We start from the raw sequence: 20,766 nt of genomic DNA on the forward strand, positions 1-20,766 counted from the left end.
GGGAGGTGTAGTCCGGGGGCGGCAAGTCCGGCCGGCGTGGCCGCCTCGGCGAACTGCACTACCCAGGAAGCTCTACGGCGGCGACGCCCCGCGTCGATTGCCCGTGAAGGCGATGACTTGAGCGGGGTCGAAGACGGGGCCAGGCCAATAGCGGCCAAGCTCGGGAGGCACTGGGGGCTTGGGGCCAATGGGAGCGCGCCGATAGGCCAGACGGGGCGGGGCGGCAGCTGTCAGTCCGCGCAGGACGGAAGAGGGGCCGGCGGGGCCGGCCGTGCCCGCGGCTGTCGGTGTCGGCGGTTCGTCCCCAGGCGCGGGTGCGAAGAGGGCGAGCCGGCGCGTGGGCTCGGCCCGGGGCTGCTCCTCCCACCCGGTGCGTTGGCCGCCCTCCGCCTGCGGCCGCTTCGCCCCCGGCCAGGAGGCGGCGGCTTACCGTAGTAGCTGTGCCTGCCGCGCGCGCTGCCCGCCGAGCCTTGCGCAGTAACGGCCTCTCGCGGGGCGGGGGCGGGGAGCGGCTGCCTGGCCCCTCGCTGGCGGTGCCGCGGCGGAGGCGCCCCGCTCCGTGGCGGGGCGGGCCCGCCGTGATCCCCGCTGCGGAGGGCGCCGCCGGGAGGGCAGAGGGCGGTTTGCCGTCTGTGACTAGAAAGCGCCGCCAAAAGAGGCCGCTCCCTAACGGGGAGCTGCGGGCGGTAGCGCCGGGAGGGCAGACCGTAGCGTCGGGAGTGCGGCCTGCCGCTGGGCAGTAAAAAAGCAGCTCACGGTGGGGGGCTGACGAAAGCAGTGGCTTGTGCGTGTTAAGGGTGTCGCTTCTGCCTCTGCAGGTCCGCGGGTTTTCCCAGGATGGCTGCCTGGGCGCCTTCTGATGCGCTGGGTCGGAGACTCTTGTGTGGCACGGAGCGCGCGACCGTGCGCTACGTTGGCAGCGTTCCTCCTACGGCAGGTAAACCTCACAGCAGTAAATAACCTTTGCGTTTCATGGTGGTTTTCAAAACTCTTATTACGGTCTTCTTAATTTAGAAAAAAAAATTGTCAAGTAGAATGTGGCAATTTACAAATTGTTTTTTCTCACTGTTCTTGCGTAAATATGGCAACGTCTAATCTAGATAAGTTGTTGGGTTTTTTTAGAAGTCAGAGCTGTCAAAAGGGCTGTAAGAAGTACTTTTGGTTGAAATTGGTTACGTTTTTTTCTTGCAGTGGAAAGATCTTAGTGCCTTCCTTTTTCCATTAGTTTTCATGAACAGTCTGTTCCCTGATCTCTGTGTACTGGCATAGTCTGGGAAGGAGAGGGACAGGCAGCAGTAGCAGATCAACAGACTAGGCGCTCCTTTCATAACATATTCAAATTCATGGGGACAAATAAGACTCAGCCCACCTTGCTGAAAGATCTGACCAGTCTGACTGTGAGAGCACTACATGTCATCTTTGAAAAATGGTGGTGACAGGATGGGGAGATTGCTGATGCTTGGAAGGAGACTAGCCTTGCATACAGTTCTAGAAGAGGCAAGAAGGGTGACCAGGGAACTGTAGACTCATCAACCTCACTTCAGTTCCTGGAAAGATCATGTAGCATGTTCCCTTGGAGTCCATTTCAAAGCCTATGAAGGACAAGATGGTAGTTGGGAATATTTGATACTCATAAAGAAGAACGAGTTGTGCTTGGCAAACCTAATTACCTTCTGTGATGATATGACTGGGAATGTGGACAAAGGGAGAACGGGGAATGTAATATTCCTTGACTTTAGTCCTTTAATGGTGTCTCTGTAAAGAATCTTATTTGGAAGCTGGAGAAGTACAAGCCAGATGAATGGACTGTTAAGTGGGTTGAAAGTCCGCAGGTCTGTCAAGTGGAAAAGTGGTGATCGACGACTTGATATCTGGTAATGTGCGAGTACTACAGAAATAAATGCTGGGGTCTGTATTGTTTAACATTTTCATCAGTGTCTCAGATAATGAACAGCATTCACCCTCAACTGGCTGATGTGACAAAAGGTAGAATTGCAATCCAGAGCAAGCTTTATGAACTTTAGGTTTGGGCCTAAAAGATTCAAGAAGGATAAATTTCCATATGTGGTGTGAAATAAACCCGTGTATCAGTACAGACTGGGAAGCACTAGTGACCCACAGGGTCTATTGTAAAGGACTTGGGAGTTAAGGTGGATACTGTCATGAATGTGAGCCAACAGTGAGCTCTTGTCACAAGCAAAACGTGTTGCACTGGGTTACCTTAGAATGATGAATGTGGCCAACAAGTCAAAGGAAGCTGTTATCCCCTGCTGGGGGCAGGCGTTCTTGATAAGGGTGCACTTGGAATAACGTCTCTGGTTTGGGACCATCCCAGTTCAAGAGGGATGCGGATAAACTCGAGAGGATCCAGTGGAGGGCTGCCAACGTGGTCAAGGGCGTAGACCACGTACGTGTTGTGGAGAGAGGCTGAGGGATCTGGGCTCGGTTAGTGTGGTGAAGAGAAGATTAAGTGGCATCTAATAGCTGCCTGCAGCTGTTTGACAGACGGTTACAAAGATGACAGAGCCAAATTCTTCTTACTAGTATTAGATTATATAATAAGGGACAATGGTCACAAATTGTGGCTGGAAATTGGACAGCAGGAAAATCTTTTTCTCTACGGAACTAATGCAGCACTGGAATAGCCTGCCCAGATAAGTTGGAATCTCTCTCTCCTTGGAGATTTTCAAGACCTGGCTAGGTAAAGACTTACCTGGCTGACCTAGTGCTGGTGATAATCTCCTGCTTTGAGAGAGAACATTAGGCTAGATGAACTCCAGAGGTTCCTTCCAACCGTGATTTCTATGGCTGTGATGTCATAAATTTGAAAATGTATCTACCATATTTTTCAGGAATTTGGCTTGGTGTAGAATGGGATGATCCTCAGAGAGGAAAGCATGATGGTACCTATGAAGGAACACAGTATTTTAAGTGCCGGTGAGTTAATTCACAGTGTTGACATGTCATGCGTATTGAGAAGATGGTCGTGAGAAAACGCCCATTTGCAATTTTTAGGGCAAACCCTTTTGTTATCAGTTGGCTGATATTAAAAAGATAATAAATCTGAATGCTGTGACTAGCTATGCCATAAAAGCTGTTGCATTGTTATTAATCCAGTTACAGGGATTAGAATATGGTAAATACTTAGAAAATACAAGTCATGTTTTCAGAGGTATGTAATAAAATGTGACTTTTGGATGTTATTACTTTTTGTAGGTTTAGACCTTCTACTTTAGTAAGGAAATCAGTATGTCTTACTTACCTTCCTTAGGTAATTCTGAAGTGAAATATTGGTCCATATTAACTGTCTCAAATATAGTTTAGATTTAGACTTAAGATGACTTGTATGTATCTTGTTAAGGGCAAATCCCAAGTTCCTGATAATGATTTGGATTATATTTGTATCACTGAGGAATTGTTAAGTATGTTCGCTTGCATTTAATACATGCAAAACACAATGTAGCTGTGTGGGGGTTTTTTAAGTATATACATGCATTACATTTAAGTTTAAAGATCTGAGCACTTAACATGTTTGAAATTGGGGAATACAGGACTCTAGGGTTGATGCTAACAGCAGCAAGCTGTTGATTTCCATGTCAGAGGACACTGCAGCAGCTAAAAATTTGTGAGTTAAAAAAATAACTGGACTAATTCATAGAAGAAAAGTCATCAATGGCTCTTAAATACTAAGGGCTGCTAGCTCAGTAAGTTCCTGAGCACTGAAGTGGTGAAGGATGAGAGAATATTCTGTGGCTATATCATTAAAGTACTTGCCCTGTTGTCGTATTTTTCCCAACCATTTTCTGTTGGCAGCTTTTGGAGAAAGGATGTGGTGTTACATGGATGTTTGTTTTGACCACTGGATCACAGCCACTCTTACGTTAATGAGATGAAATGGAGAGATTTCTAGGTCTTTTTCCACCTCCTACTTTCCAAGGCTGGTAATAGCTGTGAAAGGGCGGTTTGATTACAGTTTGTTCCTAACTCTTCAAGTGCTCGTTCAAGCGAAATGAATCTAATATAAATCAAATCCTGTGACAGTGAGCACTCAGAATTAATATAAGGCTTTTGAAAATATGAAAGAAGGTGACAAATCAAGAAAATAAATTAAAAGTTGTCTGTGGTCTTGCTTTTGGATGTGTTTTTGCTTTGGTTTGTTGAAAAATGTAAGAAGACTTTTCTCTGAAATTAATTCTTCGTGTTAAAAAAGTTAAAAGCCATCGATGAGAGGATAAGCAAATAATCTTTTTTTCTTTTTTTCAACTTGCATGTAAATGAAAGTCATAAGAATAGCTGGATGAAGTCAGTCCAAAGATTTGTCTTGCTTAGTTTCCTGCCTCTGACATTGGCTAATAGCAGACAACTGGAGAAGTGTGAAAGAACAAGAGAAGTACGTAGTGACAGTTTTCCAGAGTCTCACTAGCTTTGGCTAGTCATGACTCATAGATTTTTTTTTTTTCCCAGAGCCAGAGGTGGTGTATTTGTACGTGTACTTTGTTTTGCTCTCAGTGGATCATTCAACAGACAAAATTTGTTATGAGAATTTCCTCCAAAAGAATAACTAAAAGCATGTAGTAACAGTGCATGCATTTGCTAACCTTTGAGCATGTGTTTTCAGCTTGTGAAAATTGTGATCATTTCCATTTTTATGAGTAGATGAGTCTTGTCACTTTCTCCTATCTGAATATAGGAGTATGATATGGAAGGGACTTAGAACTGTTGCTGTAAAATGTCACATAGAAGGAAGAAAAAAAGATATTAAAATTATTATTTCTCTATTGTGGGGAAAGTAGGTCTAGTTTTGTATCTGCCAGAAGGTTTTCTGGAGACAAATGGAATTCCCTGAGGTAGCAAAGGAGGCTGCTGTATTTGTATTGAGACCTGACAGCAGTTCAGGGCTTGTTAAAGAATATACTTCATTATGAGTTCAGATCAAAGTTGTTCTCAAGCCAGTAAGAAGAGCCGTTTGGTCTCAGACTGAATCAGCAGAAGAATTTATCTATTAAATAATTCAAAATTTAAAAAGTAGCTATTTTGAAATCCTTTCTGGGAATACTCTCTCTTACTTGTAGCCAAACAAACAGGCATAAACAGGGAAGGGGTAGATTGCGTTCAGTAGTGCAAATCAGAATTCTTAGACTGTATCTTCTTAACTTCTGCATTTGTGTAAGGTAGAAGCCCTAGAGACCTCATTATCAGAAAATGAGATGATAAAACAGAATCTGTTCTTTAGAAAAATAAAGAAAAAAAACCACCTGTAAGGACTGAATATTTTTCCCTTGTATCTAATAATAATAAAGCAAGGCTTAAGGAGGATAAGCACGCTTAACGCAAGAAAAAAAATTCAACATCGCTGGATTTTTCTTAGCTAAAGAATTGGAAATTATGGTCTTAGAATGGTCTTAGAGCAACCATGTCTTTTGAATTAACGTATTAGCAGAAGTTGCTTCTTAAATGCTTCGAATTTAATTGAAGCAGTTTCCAAGTTGAAGCTAGTCATATTCTGCTGTAGGAGAAATAATAAAAGTAATTGGCTGGCCATTCCAAGTCTCTCTGGACAGAAGAAGCAATTGAACATGTTGTGGATGTTTTTCAGAAACTTGAGTGCTTTACATTTGTGTGTGTATAATATTAATATACATGCGTATAGACTCTTGCTTTTCTAGCAACCATTAGTGCACTCCCAGGAGATGAGATCTCAGCTAGTGATCTCAATTCTTGTAAGAATTCAACTTTTTGAGTGAAGCTGCAAATACCCATAACAAATTTAAATGTAGTGATCTTTAAACATGTTGTTCTTACAATACCTGTTCTTTGTACTCTGCTTTGTTCCAATCCGAGAAAGTCCTTCTGGAGTCTAAGAGAATAAATAATAGTTCTAGCAGTCAACCATGACTCACAGACATAACTTTCTGTGTGCAGACTGGTTTGTAGTTCATGTACCAATTGTGAAGATGTAGGCAAACTTAAGTAAAAAATGGTTACCTTATTTTATCAAAAAGAGGCTTAGGTTGTGGTTTTGTTTGTTTTTTTTTAAATGTCACCTCTTTACTACTACTGTTTGGGGGGGGAATTACGTTTCTTTATATAATGTATATACATATATAAAGATAAATAAAATTTCTGTTTTGTTTTTTTTTTTCCTCAAACCTTATCGGTAGTATCCTTTGCTCACTCCCTGAATTCTGATAAGCAGAAGCAGCTGATGGAGTAGCTTGTACTGTAAACAGATGCAATGAAAGGACATTTTTAAATTCTTTTTAAAGTAATTTCACAAAGAATGCTTTAAAAAAAAAAAATCTTTCAGAGTGACATTTCAAAATGAGATCATAAGAGGAAAATAAAACTGAATTTGAGATTCTCATTACCAGAGGATCTTCTTTGTAGTCGTCACTTGGGTAAATCAGTAGGTCTGCTTACAGCTATATGTGGTCTTTGTAGTAAGTTTTTTGGAAATATGACCTAAACTTTTATGTTTCATGGCAGTATGTTTATCCGGGTCATATATTATGTGGTGCTAATTAAACTTCTTAAGAATATGAGAACCAAAGAACAAAATAGCCGTACTTCAAAATATGCTGACATCATGAGCATGTTCATCAACTCTGGGTTAGCTGGAAATGGCAATGCATACTCTAGTGGCATTTTTGTGAATTTTTTTTCCTGATAATAAAGTCTTGTTTCCTAATAACTGAGGAAGCTATTATTTTAGCTGTCAGTTGCAGTAGTGTATCATGTAATTAAAATAAGCTGTATTCTACAGTCCTTCAAGAGAAATGAGGAGTAATCAAGCCTTAAAATAGTGTTAAAATTTATATACAGCTTTTGAAACATGAGTATGCTTTCAAATAAGTTCTTGTCCCACAGACCCAGCTCCCCTGGGAGGTGTGGGTTACGAGCACACGCACCTCCCCTGGGAATGCGAGTGCCTTAGCTGCACACGCCTCCCGTGGGAGACATGGGTGCTCTGGCTTCCGTGTCCCCGTGCTGCTTCCTGCAGCCTGTTAACATGCATGCTGGTAGAAAGCACCCCCGAGGTCACATGTGCGCACTGAGATGTGGGACGTATATGTTGCTCCCCATGATGTCTGTCCTTGCTGGGCACAGGTTCACCTCAGCATCTGACCAGGAGGCAGCTCTGTCTGGCCTAGGCAGAGATGGGCTGCTGGTGGGGTGACGTTTGATGGCATCAAGCCAGGTTTTGACTGCTGCTCTGGTACCCTCTTCTTTCTCCCCACGGTTACAGATGTTCAAGCTTCTTTTATGCTTCCGGTCAAGTGGAGTCCTCTTCCCCCCATTTAATCCGGCAGAAGGGTCATCTTCCTCCTTAGCCCTCCTTTCAGTCAGTTTTGGGTATTCCATTCACGCACAGTGTTTACGTAGACGTTGCTATTTTAGTAGCTGTTTTTATCCTTGCCGTTTTGCTGGGGGAGATGTGTGCATTCCCCAGCAGTAGATGACAGACTTCTCTGCTTACCTTATGAGATGGGAGTAACATTCTGCTATATCACACATTTAGAGTACTTTGAGTCATAATTGAAAGGAACATGTTCCCCCCGCTAAAGAATATGTTCTGTTCTTCCCAGATCACTTTCCAGAGAAATCCTGATATTTCAGCAGATACTGTTACTAGAATTATTGACCATATTAAATTGAAATCCGTTTCCCCAGGTTGGACTTTCACAGCAAGCCAGAGAAACAGAAGGAAGTATAGTAAATCCTGTTTCTGTGATATTTTCAGCTTGGCAGAATTGCAGTTGCTTCTCAGATCTTTGTGGCCTTTTTTCCCTCTTCTGTGTTACTAAGTTTTCTTCTGGTGGTAACTTTGACTTTTGTATATTTGTGTAGTCCTGAAATGCCAAGTTATCCTGGCAAAGGCATTACGTTTTCAGTTTTTCCTTCTTCAGTGAGTTTTATAAGTTGCATATGGACATGTTTTTAAATTTACAGACAGCAGTTGTGACCTATCAGATGTTACTGTTTGCATGAAATTTATGTTCCTGCCCAAAAGAAGATCTGTTTATATTAAATTAGACTATATCTCCTTCAAGAATGACAAATTCACCTCCAGGAATATCTACTTAGAGCACAAGATGTCAATATCATTTTAGTGTCTATGAAAAAAAGGCGATTGCTGTATAGTAAGGGGAGAATGCGTTCCCAAAATTCCTTTTAGCCTCAGAAGGTCTCGGTTAGGAATTTTTGATTGTTTCACTGTGTGTCACTGTACCCATCAGAGACTTCTGCTCTCTGCTGTCAGTAGAACAGTGTTGAAACAAAACTGTTGTCCCTAACCACTATTCAAACTTGTCCTGTGCACCAGCAGAGCCTTAAGATAGCATCTGGAACTGCAGATGTCTGTCTTTCCTTGTTTTGTGAAAGCTCAGACTCAGCTTTCATGTCTGTTTCACTAAGGTAAGCTTGCAAGAACTTCAAGTACTTGCTGATGTTTGCAAAGCTTCTGCTGTGCAGTCAGGAATTTGATACACTTAGAGCAGATCAGTGTTAGGTGTCACTTATAAGCATTGTTTGATGCCGCAGCAGCCACAAACTGTTCTAAAACTTGAAGGCTTTTCTTTACTTCAACGTGTAGATTCTTCTAAAAGAAGTCTGGTCTGTTAAGCACCTTCCCCTAAAAGGAAGAGATAGGTTCTGAACCGATCTAGAAGAGATGTGCATGGATCCAACCGGCTATATTTTCTGACGCCTTATGAGCTTTGTAGTGTGTGTGCCCCAGTCATGATGATAATTGCCATGAGATAATCATTGCAAACAGCTGGTACTGGGCAAAGAAGCCCTTCCATCCACCTTTACTATCTAGGCTGATAAAGCTGAGATCTCTCTCCTTGGCTCAGAAGCTTGCTTCTGCAGTCAGACAGCTCAAGTGTGTCACTGTGGGCAGAAAACAGTTTAGGTACTATTGCATTGTTCTTCAGGTACTGAGAAGTGTATGTGTGTGACATTTCTCTGGTATATGAAGAGCCATCGTATGTACAGATACATACATCATGTACCTGTAATGATGAGCAGTGCCACCACTTTGTTTTACATTAGCAAAGAAGAATGATGCCAAATTTCCTCTTTATTCTAGGGAATAACTAGGGAAATAGTTAACCAGTGGAAGCTGATAGCTAATCTAAATTTTAATGAATATCTTTCAAGAGCCCTGGGCATGCTAGCAGATGGGCTTCAGGTTACCAAATCATGAATAGGAAGCATCCTACAAGCTGACTTCCGAGATTGGGGTCAACCTCTCTATTTTAAAAGTCAGTAAGAAGTGTCAGTATTAACTAGAGCCAGCTGGTTGTCAGAGCCCCACTTGGGCATATTCCAGATTTTCTGCCTAAGGAAATTGGGTCATATCTTCTACCACTTCATTTTTGCACAGCGTATTGTCCTGGCTGCAGGACATTTTACACACGTGGGAGCAAAATCCCTGTTCTCAGACTTCTGAATGTTCAGCTTAAGTCAGGTTGATCACTAGTCCGCAGGTTCCTCCATCTCATGATATGCATGCAGGATGACTCTTTGGATTAGGATTTATGTGTTTAGTTCCCAGTTATGGAGACTGATTCCTAATAGGTGTGCTTTTTCATGAGTCCAGGTGCTGTACGTTAGTTGTTTGACATGTACATATGGCTTGTACAGTTCATATTCCCTAGTGTGAAGGTTAATATAGGCAGTGTATTTTAGGGAAAACGAGTTACAGGTAAATGACCTCTCTCCTTGAACACACAATCATTTTGCCTGAAAATAGGTTCCTATTGCAGTCTCCTTTTCTGTCCTTCTCTGTGACAGTTCTTGAAAAAGTAGATCAAATTAATAGAATGGAACTGAAAAAGAAACTTAGGCTGTGGAATGGATTTGAGTGTACATTAGATAAGATAGCATGCATAGTGCTTGGAAGTGATAGGAACAGGAGAGAGAAACCCTATGATCTTGCTGTGATCAAAACAAAAAATAGAAGGGTCTTGAGAGAGAAATGCACCATGCTTTTCCTGTTTCTTCAAATGACAAGGGGCAAGGCAGCTAGTTTCCTTTGCGTTTTTTCCTAGGGATAGAACTGGCTCCTGCAAAGACAATGAGGAAGGAGATGCCAATAGAAATGGTGACCTGAGAGGACAGAAATGGGCTTAGGAATGGGTATGGTGATGGAGAGACCCAAAGGGCTTGGCTACGCCAGGGATAAATGGCATGACAGGAGGGATGCAGATGTGGGGGTCTAGATTAGCTCTGGTGAGAGGGTTGGGAAGAGCAGAGGAAGAAAAGTAGCAGAGCTGTTGAGTGCAGAGGGATAGCGATGACAAAATGGGGAGAATCAAGGTGGCAGGAAAAAGGACAGGAGATGTCAGAATAAACATACAGCAGGACCTAGGGTGAATTACAGATAGACAAGAGTACAAGTTTTCTTTCCAGAGCCCCAAGTAGAATCCTGCACTATCTGCCATCTTGACTTAATTAAATGCAAAAGTGATATACTTCGCAGGTGACTGATGTTATACTTAAGATGGTGAAAATGTCATTTACTGTTTTAAGAAGTGGTGTTAAGAAAGAGTCACGTAATTTTTACATTTGAGGAAGTTTAACATTTAAACTAGCCAAATGTTTGCAAGCTATGAAGAACTTCAAAGGAATGGAAGAAAAGACTTAAGAGAAGGTTACTGGATTGAAAATGTAGAGAATTGAAAATGCTTATCGAACAGGAAAGTACACACTGGATTTACGTTCTCTAAGAGTATGCCTTTCTGCTTGTTTTGTAATCATTGCGCTCTAAACTTAGTCACTACAAAACTGGACTGAAAATATTTTTAAAGTAAATAATATCTATTTTCTACCCAGATCCTTCTTTAGGAGATGAGAGTACTTAAATAAGTATTAGAAATGTTAATAAATGAAACTGGCACAGGCAATTTCCAGTATTGATTTTTTAATAAAACGTGAATATATGGTGACCAACCTATTCCATCTACTTACAATAGGTCCATAGGATTCAGGGTCACTAGTTACTGTTTTTCTGAGAGAATTTTGAACTCTGTAGCATTGGTGGTTTATATTATGGTTTGCTAATTAGCCACTTGACATTTACACGCTGTTTTGAAAAGAGGAGTTTTATTTACATAAGTGATTTCTTCCTCCTGGGTACTTTCCAACCGAAGTCTGTACTCTTCTCAGCTGGAAGGCAGACAGGTAATCATAACTACCAATTTTCTTCATGCTGTTTTCTGGCTGATCCTCCTATCAGATCCTCCATCTGCTCTGTGATACCGTTCCCACAACTTGTCTCTGTCAGTTCTTCCTAGATACTGTGTTTCCTTGCTAACTTTGATAGAAATTGTCAAAGCAATTGCATGGTGAGAAATTGTCATGCAGTAAAGTTTTTTCAGTGCTCAAGAAAAACTAAGAAACTTCATCTTCTTCTGTGTAGAACATACATTAGCTGGATAATTCTGTTGAATATTCAGTTTCAAAATTGTTACCAAGCTAGTATCAGAATTTTTAAAAGTTTGAGTTTTTAAGAGTTCCAAGTGGTACAATTTGCATCTTGTGTCATTTGTGTGGATGGAAGGACAAGGCTGCATTCTCTTAGAATTACAAGTGAATTATTCAAGTCAAATAAAATGAGGCAATGACTCTTCTGAGTATTCCTATGGACCTTAGGCTGTGGTAAGACTCCAGATACGTTTGTTGTATGATTTAGGTAACTTTGCGTCTATGCATAGGTAGAAACTTAATTTTCTGGAAAAACTGAGTTCATAATGAGTTTGGAAACAACGAGCAGTTATTTCTGATAATGGCACTGACATTGTAATTTTGATGTGTAAGTACATCTGGAGATTGGGTGCTTCAGTTCTCGTGGCATCTCACAACGTGAACTTGTTGGGATACTCTGCAAGTCTTACCGGGTCTCACTGCGTGGGAATAGTGGTGTCTAAAATTAGCCTGTAGAATTGCCTTTTGACTGCTTTGGTTCCCAGTATTTAAAAAAAGTAATAATTAGTACTTTTGAGACTAGTCATTCTTATGATAACTTTTCATATTTCACCTTTTCCTGGCTGCTCTGTTCTAGGCATCCTAGAGGAGGATCGTTTATCCGGCCAAACAAGGCAAATTTTGGAGTAGATTTTCTTACCGCAGTAAAGGATCGGTACGGATTGAATGTTGAGCAAGACGTTCAACATGGGACAGAGGATACATTAGTGTTTGGGAAAAAGACTGTGGAATTTGTTGGCATGGATTCTATTGCAGAACAACAAAGGCAAGTGTAATATATGAAAATCTAAGATACATTCTTAGCAATTGATTAGTCAAGTAGTAGTTCAACTGTAAGGAAAGGAAGCTGGCTGCCTTTCATAGAATATTGTCATATCTCTAAAAGTAAGCCAAACTGCACTATGGTGGAAGAGACAAGAAATCTTCCTATTGTGGCTTCATAATTTACCTCTTTTATGGATATAGGAACTGGGATTATGTCATGTTTGAGTGTTCACAATCCTCATTTTGATTTCACAAAGTAGGAGGTGATGATATTTGGGGAGGAATGAGCGAGATGAATTATCATGATATTGGCAATCATTATACACATGCATGGTCATTTTTAAATAGGTGTATTTTGAAATTTTCTTAATATTGTACAGTATTATTTCACCTTTGTTTACTCATATCAGTAATAACTTTGTAACTAAGAGAGGGAAGACAGAAAGTCACTGTACTGCTGGTGAAGAAGTCTTTCAGTCAGTTCATGTCACGTTCATTTATCTGGAAGGGTGAGAAGGGAAGTAACTTAATGATGTGTAATAGGTTGCAGTTTTAATGACCTCCAGCAGTAGAGAGGTATCAGTTCAGTAGGTGGCAGTCTCCTTCTGAGCTGATATTCCACAACTATTCTCCCTTTGTCTCCCAGAACATACTAAGCAGTCGAAAATACTCTTCTTTTGTCTTTTTTGATAAGTGATACAAAGAATGCCCAAATAACTTAGAACCTCTTGCAAAAAGTATTACAAGAAACCTGTTTAACTTGGAACTTCTAATTAAATTCCAATTTGCATAGCTATATTTTGTCTGTTTTATCACTCTTTTTCGGTTGGATGAGGGTTGGTTGGGTATTTTGGGGGGGTTGTGGTTCAACCAGACCTATTTTGTAGTAGCAATGCAAAGGCAAAAAATAGCGATGTGTCTGTTTTCGAGTAAGAAGGGCACTGCAATGTAGCAATCTGCACATTGCTAATTCTGAAGGAGACGGTATGTATGGAAAGGATAGTATTTAGTTGTAACAACCAGGTATTTATATAACGTACCTATTTCTGCTTGAAGATTGCTTAACAGAATGTTCTTTCTCATTTAGCCAACTGAACCAACTGGTAGATATCTCAGTGCGTGAGTGTGCAGTGAGCCATGCTGGTCAGAAAGAGGAAATCAGCAGAACATGTGCTAGTATCCTTTTTTTGCTGTATTGCATGATACCACAAATAAAGTACATAACTTAGCATTCCAAGTGTTCACTTCAATGAATGATATTTGTATCCTTTTATTAAAAAAATGTTTAAAACTGTAGTTTATATTTTAGAAGCTTAATGCAATGTTTACAGAGTTAAAGTAGATGCCTACAATTTTTGAGAGGGAATGCAAATTGTGGATAAAAATAGAAATACTGACATAGGTTGCTACTGTGACTGCAATTTCAGAAAGCTCCAGCAATGGGTTTGGGTTTTTTTTCATTAACTCTAGAATAGATAGCCCCATAAAAATACAACTGATATGTTCTGTAGGCACCAGAGGTTTCCAATATATGTTAAATAATGTATTCAATATACCGCATGTTGTAGCGATGTTACAGAAATACAAAGCAGGTATTATTTGTTCATTTATAAGAACTGGTAAGAGTTCCTGTCAATACAGAAATTAATCCATTTTAGGATTTGTAAAGTTAAGCTCTTTTATACAACTATAAGCCGTTTCCATACCACAAATCAAAATAAAATTTGCTGTAACTGAGCAGTAGTATCTCTTAGCCCAAACAAGTATAATCTATTTCTGTTTATTTGATTCAAAAACAAACCCTAATTGCAATTTCTGAAAAAGGAAGTTCAGATTTGAGATAAAGTTGTTTTTCTTAATGTGACGTTTCAGATATCAGGCATATAAATCTATCAAAAAATCTGATATCATCTTGGGAGACAGTAACAGCTATTGCTTCTCAAGTTCAAAATCTGGAAACACTTAATATCAGGTATAAATATTCATATTTGGGTTTCTGTTCCTTTGGGATAGGGACAAAAAAGAAGAGGCTCTTTTAGATACGGAGTCAGCTTTCTAAAGGTAACTGGATGCTTCAGTACTCATCTTAATGGGAGATAAGTTTTTAAATACTTTTTTTTTTTAAATCTTGTCCTTAAACAACTCACGTGTGTGCTATATTTTTCAGACATCCCTTTTCAAGGGAAGACTAGAACCCTAGGAGTTTAGCATCTATGTAAAACTAAATTCTGGAGAAGTGCTTGGGACAGATGGATGTTGACTGGAGTTTTGTAAAATTAGGAAAATCACAGTTGTCTGAAAAATAGAATACAGATTTCAGCCATTAAACATTTACAGGAATTTAGACATTTATCAATGTGTTCTACATAAGATTTCATCATTTTTATGCAAATTGGCTTCTTGGCTAGGGAGACTGGATTAAAATGCTTTATAGCTTTTTACAGGGTGCTGTAGACCCTTTTAAGCAGTTAGACTGAAGGTAAAAAAAAATTACTCAGAGTACTTTTACAGAAACGAGGAAACAGGGAGTATAGAAACTTAGGTTTACAGCGTCGTAAGATGCCCTTATACACTTCTGTGACATCTAAGACAATTAATTCTCTTGATTTTAAAGCTTAGCTTGCCCCAAGGCAGAACCGACTCAACGTGTGCATGCATCCACATTGCACGTGTGCAGTGAGGTCTGGTTTGCAGCAAGGAGACCAGCTTCACAGCAGACATCGCCAAATTTGCTGTGTGCATGTGCAGCAGGTCAGGCTCTCTGGATACTTGTGCGCAGGGTCTGCGTGGCGCTGGCAGGGTGTGGGGACTCTGCTGGTAGATGGGCCCCTCAGAAGAAGCCAAGACCTTGGGGTGGCACTGCTGCAGGAGTTTGCAGCCTGCCTGTGAAAGCACTAGTAACACATCCTTGTCGCTTAAAAATCTTGCTTAGCATTTTTTAGTTAGGTTTAGTAGTAGCTATCCGTTTGCCTTCTGGGTTTGCAAACCTGTTTGGTTTTTTTTATGACCTTAGAAATTTTTTTCTACATAGGAAAACTGTGAAGTAAATATATTTTCATCTCCTTTTAAAGTCATTCCAAGTGTCTTAAGACTTCATCTCTGGTTTCTGTTACTGTTGGTATATTCTGACTGCCCAGGCAAGTCTTTATTTAGGAGCCCGCTTTTGTTTGAGAGTCATGCTTTACCAACAGTGTCTTGACACCAAACTAAAATATCCATAATGCTTTAACCAAACCTTAAGTATCCCAAGACGCAGTCTATTCCTGTTCTGAAGTCATGCTGATAAGAACTGTGGATCATGGTGATAGACCTAGGGGAAAATCTCTTGTACAGTGATGACATTGGGAAAGGAGGGAGGATGTTGTTAAATCAAGCTGCAATTCCATTGAAACAAGAAAGAATTCACAAAATAATTTCAAAATAAAGAACATTTCTAGTACACGCCTATACACTGTAGCTGGCACGTGCCAGAATAATTTTCTGGTGTGAACTAAGACAATGGATTAAAGTTTGTAAATAGGTAGCAGCCTAAACCACTGATTTTGAGAAGTTAATGTTGTAGCTGCAACTTTAGGAAGGTTGTTTTATTGTCAAGGTTAACGCTTTGACTGCTGACTCTTTAAGCAGAGTTGTTCAGCTGTTTCGGGGGTCGTACTAGTCACTGAAGACGGCAGCGGGGCAATAGGACTGAAGGCAGAAGCCCAAAATACGACTTTTTTTTAAGTCTTGGAGATCTGTGTTGAGATTAGCAGCTTCCAAAGCCCTCATTGTACAGTATACACAATGTAGCTAAAACAACTGAAAGTGATGTAAGCTAAACTGAAATAAATACCAAGTTAATTTAATCAAAAAGCGACCCCAGTTTTTGTATTTGTTCGTATAGTTAATGTGACAAAAATTTGTTTTTTAAATAGTTGTAAGTGTTCCATTTTCTTCAATATTTAGCACTAAACAGCTGTTTGCAACCTGGGTGCCATATGTGAATCTAACTTTGCCTAGAGTATATGTTGCCATGATTTATTACTAGCATGCATGAGAATACAGAGAATTTATTTTAATTCACCTAGAATAATTTTTTCAGTTTTTCATTGTTGAGAAGTGTAGTCTAGACTGAAGGGTTTTCAGAAGTTATTTGTGATAAAATTGGAGAGCAAAATGGGATTGATGCTGGAATCTGACGTTTGTGACTACAAACTGAAATCATCTGAATCTGTTTTTTATTGTTTTGACTTTCTGTTTGCTTTAAAAAAAGACATCAGCAGGTAAGTCTGCTACTGATGTTTTTTGTGCAAGGAATGTTGGAAGAAGAACAGAAGTGATTAGCCATCCATCAGCTCTCTAAGAGCTTGTTTAAATGGGGAAATTTAACCCGCAAGTATGGAAGTGTAACTGCACTGAGAGATTTTTATCATAATGTGCAGGTAGATCAGACTTTAGGAAAGAAAGAAAACCTTTTGTTTGGGGGTGAGTAATGAAAACTAGTTTGAAGACTGCAGATTTGAGACTCTCTTAACTATTTTATAGTGATATTTTGCTATTGAGAGTGGATTTTACATCTTTTTGTTTTACTGGGGTCTGGATAGTCACGTAGGCTCTTTATTTTTCAGTCGACACTAAGGAGTTTAAGCCCAAAATCTGACTTTGTTTAATTTAGTATTAATGAAGATAATTCTTTTCATATTCAAAACTTAGGGGAGGCAAAGGGGGGGAAGGAGGCCACAGATGAATAAATACGCATTCATGAAGTAGGAAAGTAAATTAGAAAAGAGTGGTTTGAATATAACTAGAAGATTATTTTATAATATTTCAAAATATGTGACACCTTGGCAGTGACTTTTTAAATTTTTTTTGTGTAAATTGTTTTTAATACGTAATTCCAAATTAGTGACTTAAATAAAATGCAGTTATTCCTTATGCTAATAATTATTCTTTTTACACAGTGAAAACAAAATGAAATTTCCATCTACATCAACTTCTGTATCCAGTGTATTTTCAAAATTGAGGATTCTGGCACTTAATCAAACTGAGATAACATGGACGGAGGTAATAACCTTTGGGTTTGTTTTTATTTCTATTGTTAGGTGTTTGAGGCAAGGAAAGCACAATAAACATTTATGCATTATATTATTCTACTGAAATGTAATCATCCTTAGAAAAGGTGCTGTGGCGTAACTGTATTAGTTACGTAGTAACTAACGTAGTTCCAACATAATGTAGGAAGTTATATTGGCACAGGAGTGTAATAAGAAACATTTAACTTCATCTACAGTTATAAATCACCAAGTCAAGATAAAGCAGTTGGAGTATAATATAACTTCATGTCCCAAAGGTTTGTGTGAACGAAAACTTTTTGTTTCCTTGTAGTTATTAAAGGTTTATCTGTATTTTTACACATGTAATAGAACAAATGCAAATGGAAGGAACGGATGTCATTATGACACGAAGTACTTGTTTTGGCATCACTTTGCATCAGCAGGAGATTGGCTTAGTATCTTTGCACATACTGACAATTCTTGAAATACATGATGCCTGGTTATATGCGACACAGATACAGCACAGAATAAACAAAGCTCTGACTTGTTTCAGGGACTGAAACATGCAAACGTTTAAATGACTCTCCCCTAATACGAGGTCTCATTAAGAATGAAGTCCCATTGTCAAATACGTTAGCAGTGGGCCTTTTTTCAGAGATGGGGCTTATGAAGCACGTCTCAGTAGTGCCACGTTACTTGTAACAGCTTGTAAATTCCAGCTGACAGGGCAGAATTTGTATGTACTGCGTTGTGAAATTACCTGAATTTTCAGATTTTTGCTGCCAGCCACTATCCAGTAATAGAGCACTTACCAAAACTGGGGTTCGAGTTAAGTAGAAAGCAACTTCTTCATTCTCTTCTCTTGCAGCAGGGCTAGAGGAGGGTCATTGCTGTATTTTTGTTTAGTGTCTGTTCACTGTGCTCTTAAACCATCAGTGGGGTTTATGCTAGGACAGTTGATAATCCTTCCATAACAGCAGCGATATGAATAGTGAAGCGAATGGAAGAATTAAGTGGCTGCACACACTTTAAACTCATCAGAGTAGATCTGTGCATTGTGGTGTTTAAAATGTTGACAGCTGCCAGCAGCTCTCCCCCCTCCCCGGGTGGCCGAAAGGCTGGCCGGAGCCATTGCTTCAGGCAGACTAGAGTTCTCTAGGGGTAACTAAGTTTCAGGGAGAAGCCCCAGGTTAGTCAGAGCAGTTTAAAATTACGTAGCTTTTGCATTTGTTTTTGAAACTCTGCTCTAGCTGACGATTCATCGTAGGCGGTAAAGACACTTTTGGTTCAGAAATCTTTTTTATAAAATTGAAATTTGTTCGATTCATTCCCTTATAAGTGGGGAGACGTAAGCCTGTGCTTAAAAGTGGTGTTCCAGGGCAGCCGAACAAAAGGGAAAAAATAAAGGGACCTACCTGACATTAATACTCTGTGAACAAACCACTTGAAAATGTTACTGCTTAAGCTATATGGGGAGTTACTTTGAAAAGTCAACTTCTTAATAGAAAATAATAATGAATATGATCAGGCAAAAGAGAAATACAGCGATTGTCAATAGGAATATAAGCGAAGTCTGAAAATCCTAGAAACGCTTTAATTAAAATTAAAACAATTTAATGGTGAATAGCATTTCAAAATAACTTATTGCCATATGTAAGAATATATGCCACGGGGATAGTTTTAAAAAAGAAGAGAGGACTTGTGGGGTTTTTTTCGTTTGTTCCTCTGTTTTGAAATATTTTTCACAGTAGAGGAACATGCTTAAGTGTTATGCGATTATGCATAACTCCAGTTACATGCCTTGAGCATCAGTTGTCCAAAAAGTTCTTTCATTAGTATATTATATGCAGATACCTAAATACATCTGAGATTTCTAGTAATATATCAGTAAAAGAGCTTATCACTGTATAATTGTCGATTGATTGTTCAAAACATAACATATAAACTTCAAGGGGGAAAGATGTCCTGTAAAATATCTTACAGTTAGAAACCATTGACTTAGAAATTGAATTAATGCATTGGAGAGTAATGGATTTGTATTTATGGCTCCAAAAACATTTTTTCTTATTCAGCATTTAGATCATAATGTTGTATTTGTCATTCGGTTTTCAAACTAAGATCTTACATTTATGAAATAATCTACTGTTATACAGGGTAAAAGAAAAATCTGGGTTAGAGCAGAGGTGCAGGATCATGTTTCTGACACTGGGAAGTAGCAGGTAATTGGGAAAAATTCTAGGCAGAGGGCAAGAATATGGTAAGAGCTTTTTATACAGTAATCCAGAATTCTGGGGCTTCCTGAGCTGGAGACTATATATCTGTATCTAATTAATCTTTGTGGATTTTTTGTTTCATGATTTATCTAACTGTATTAAGAACCCCTTTGAAAATTTTGATATCCACATCTTTTAACATCAGTTTTCATTATGTGCGGTATAAAAAAAATGCCTTTTTTGGTTTTTGATCTTGCTGCCTGATAATTTCATTTAATGATTCCCACTATTTTATATGCAAGTAACTGAGAACAGCTATTTTCTGTTTCATAGCTTTGATGATTCTTGTTAAGCTTCTTTGTGCCTTTCCCATTTATATTATTTGCTTCCTGGGATAGAGAGACTAAAAATACAGGAACATCATGGACTTACATGGTGACAGTTGTTTCCTGTTGTCTTTATTTCTTTTGCAATAGGTCTTGGATTTCCATTTTTCTTTTTTGATCAGCAGTGGCTACTCCACTGGGCTATTCGTCCCAACCTCCCCACCAGCTATCCACAACAAGCCCCCAGTCTTCCCTGAGTGTTAATTCGGTGTCAGATCTGTGAACTTTTGTTTCTGTATGGAAGTTGTTTTAAGCAATAGTTGAAAATTCCGCAATTTGAGTTTCTTAGAATTGTGCTGCGACTATCATTTGGTCTTGGCAGTTCTCGAGTCATTTGGTCAGTCTGTCGAAAAGTCTTCTGATACTGCAGTTTTGTGCGGGTTTTTCTAGTCCATCCATCACAACGCAGGGCTTTTGTGGGGGAATCCCCCAAAGGTTCTCTGTAGTGAACATGCACCTAATTTCTCTTGACTCTGCAGGCTTCTTTTCATGCTTCCCCATCACTAATAGGTAAACTATTTTGGTCTGCCTTGTTGACGTGGGGAAACACTACCCAAATTAAAGAGAGAAAAAATTGGTGTTTCCTGCTCTTGCGCTGGAGCAGGAAAAGTTGTTATATCCAAGAAGCTTACGTGTGTTGCAGATAGGGCAGCAGGATGATGTTCCATATTTTTGGGTGCGAAGCATTTGAGCCCCAAATTGTATGCTGCTGCTTGAAGAGATCTCAGTGTAAATATTTCGTATTGTATATATAATGAGACAGTTATATATACATCCAGCTGTATAACTTCATACAGATGTAACAGAGAGAATGAAGAATAGTTGATGAAAGGCAGCTTTTTGGTGTCTAGGATAGTGGGCATTTAGAGGAGAATCGCT

The 20,766-nt window shown here is 39.5% G+C and overlaps 1 protein-coding gene across 5 annotated transcripts in view; it reads left to right on the forward strand.

Moving 5' to 3' along the window:
• The first annotated feature begins 298 nt into the window (after window positions 1-298).
• The window catches only part of TBCE (tubulin folding cofactor E), a 29,643-nt gene continuing 9,175 nt past the window's right edge, over window positions 299-20,766 (forward strand). Inside the window, exons 1-7 of one of the 5 annotated variants that reach the window (XM_076334144.1) lie at window positions 299-314; window positions 819-937; window positions 2,853-2,937; window positions 12,068-12,256; window positions 13,343-13,431; window positions 14,128-14,227; window positions 17,196-17,298. In XM_076334144.1, coding sequence (XP_076190259.1) covers window positions 838-937; window positions 2,853-2,937; window positions 12,068-12,256; window positions 13,343-13,431; window positions 14,128-14,227; window positions 17,196-17,298 — 666 coding nt within the window. In that variant the 5' untranslated portion in view covers window positions 299-314; window positions 819-837. Of the gene's footprint in view, window positions 371-461; window positions 478-818; window positions 938-2,852; window positions 2,938-4,357; window positions 4,391-12,067; window positions 12,257-13,342; window positions 13,432-14,127; window positions 14,228-17,195; window positions 17,299-20,766 lie in introns of those variants that run through there. The other 4 variants (XM_076334142.1, XM_076334145.1, XM_076334146.1 and 1 more) reach the window with 4 other exon arrangements.

This window comes from Aptenodytes patagonicus, chromosome 3 (genome assembly GCF_965638725.1).
Source record: "Aptenodytes patagonicus chromosome 3, bAptPat1.pri.cur, whole genome shotgun sequence".
Classification (NCBI taxonomy): Eukaryota; Metazoa; Chordata; class Aves; order Sphenisciformes; family Spheniscidae; genus Aptenodytes; species Aptenodytes patagonicus.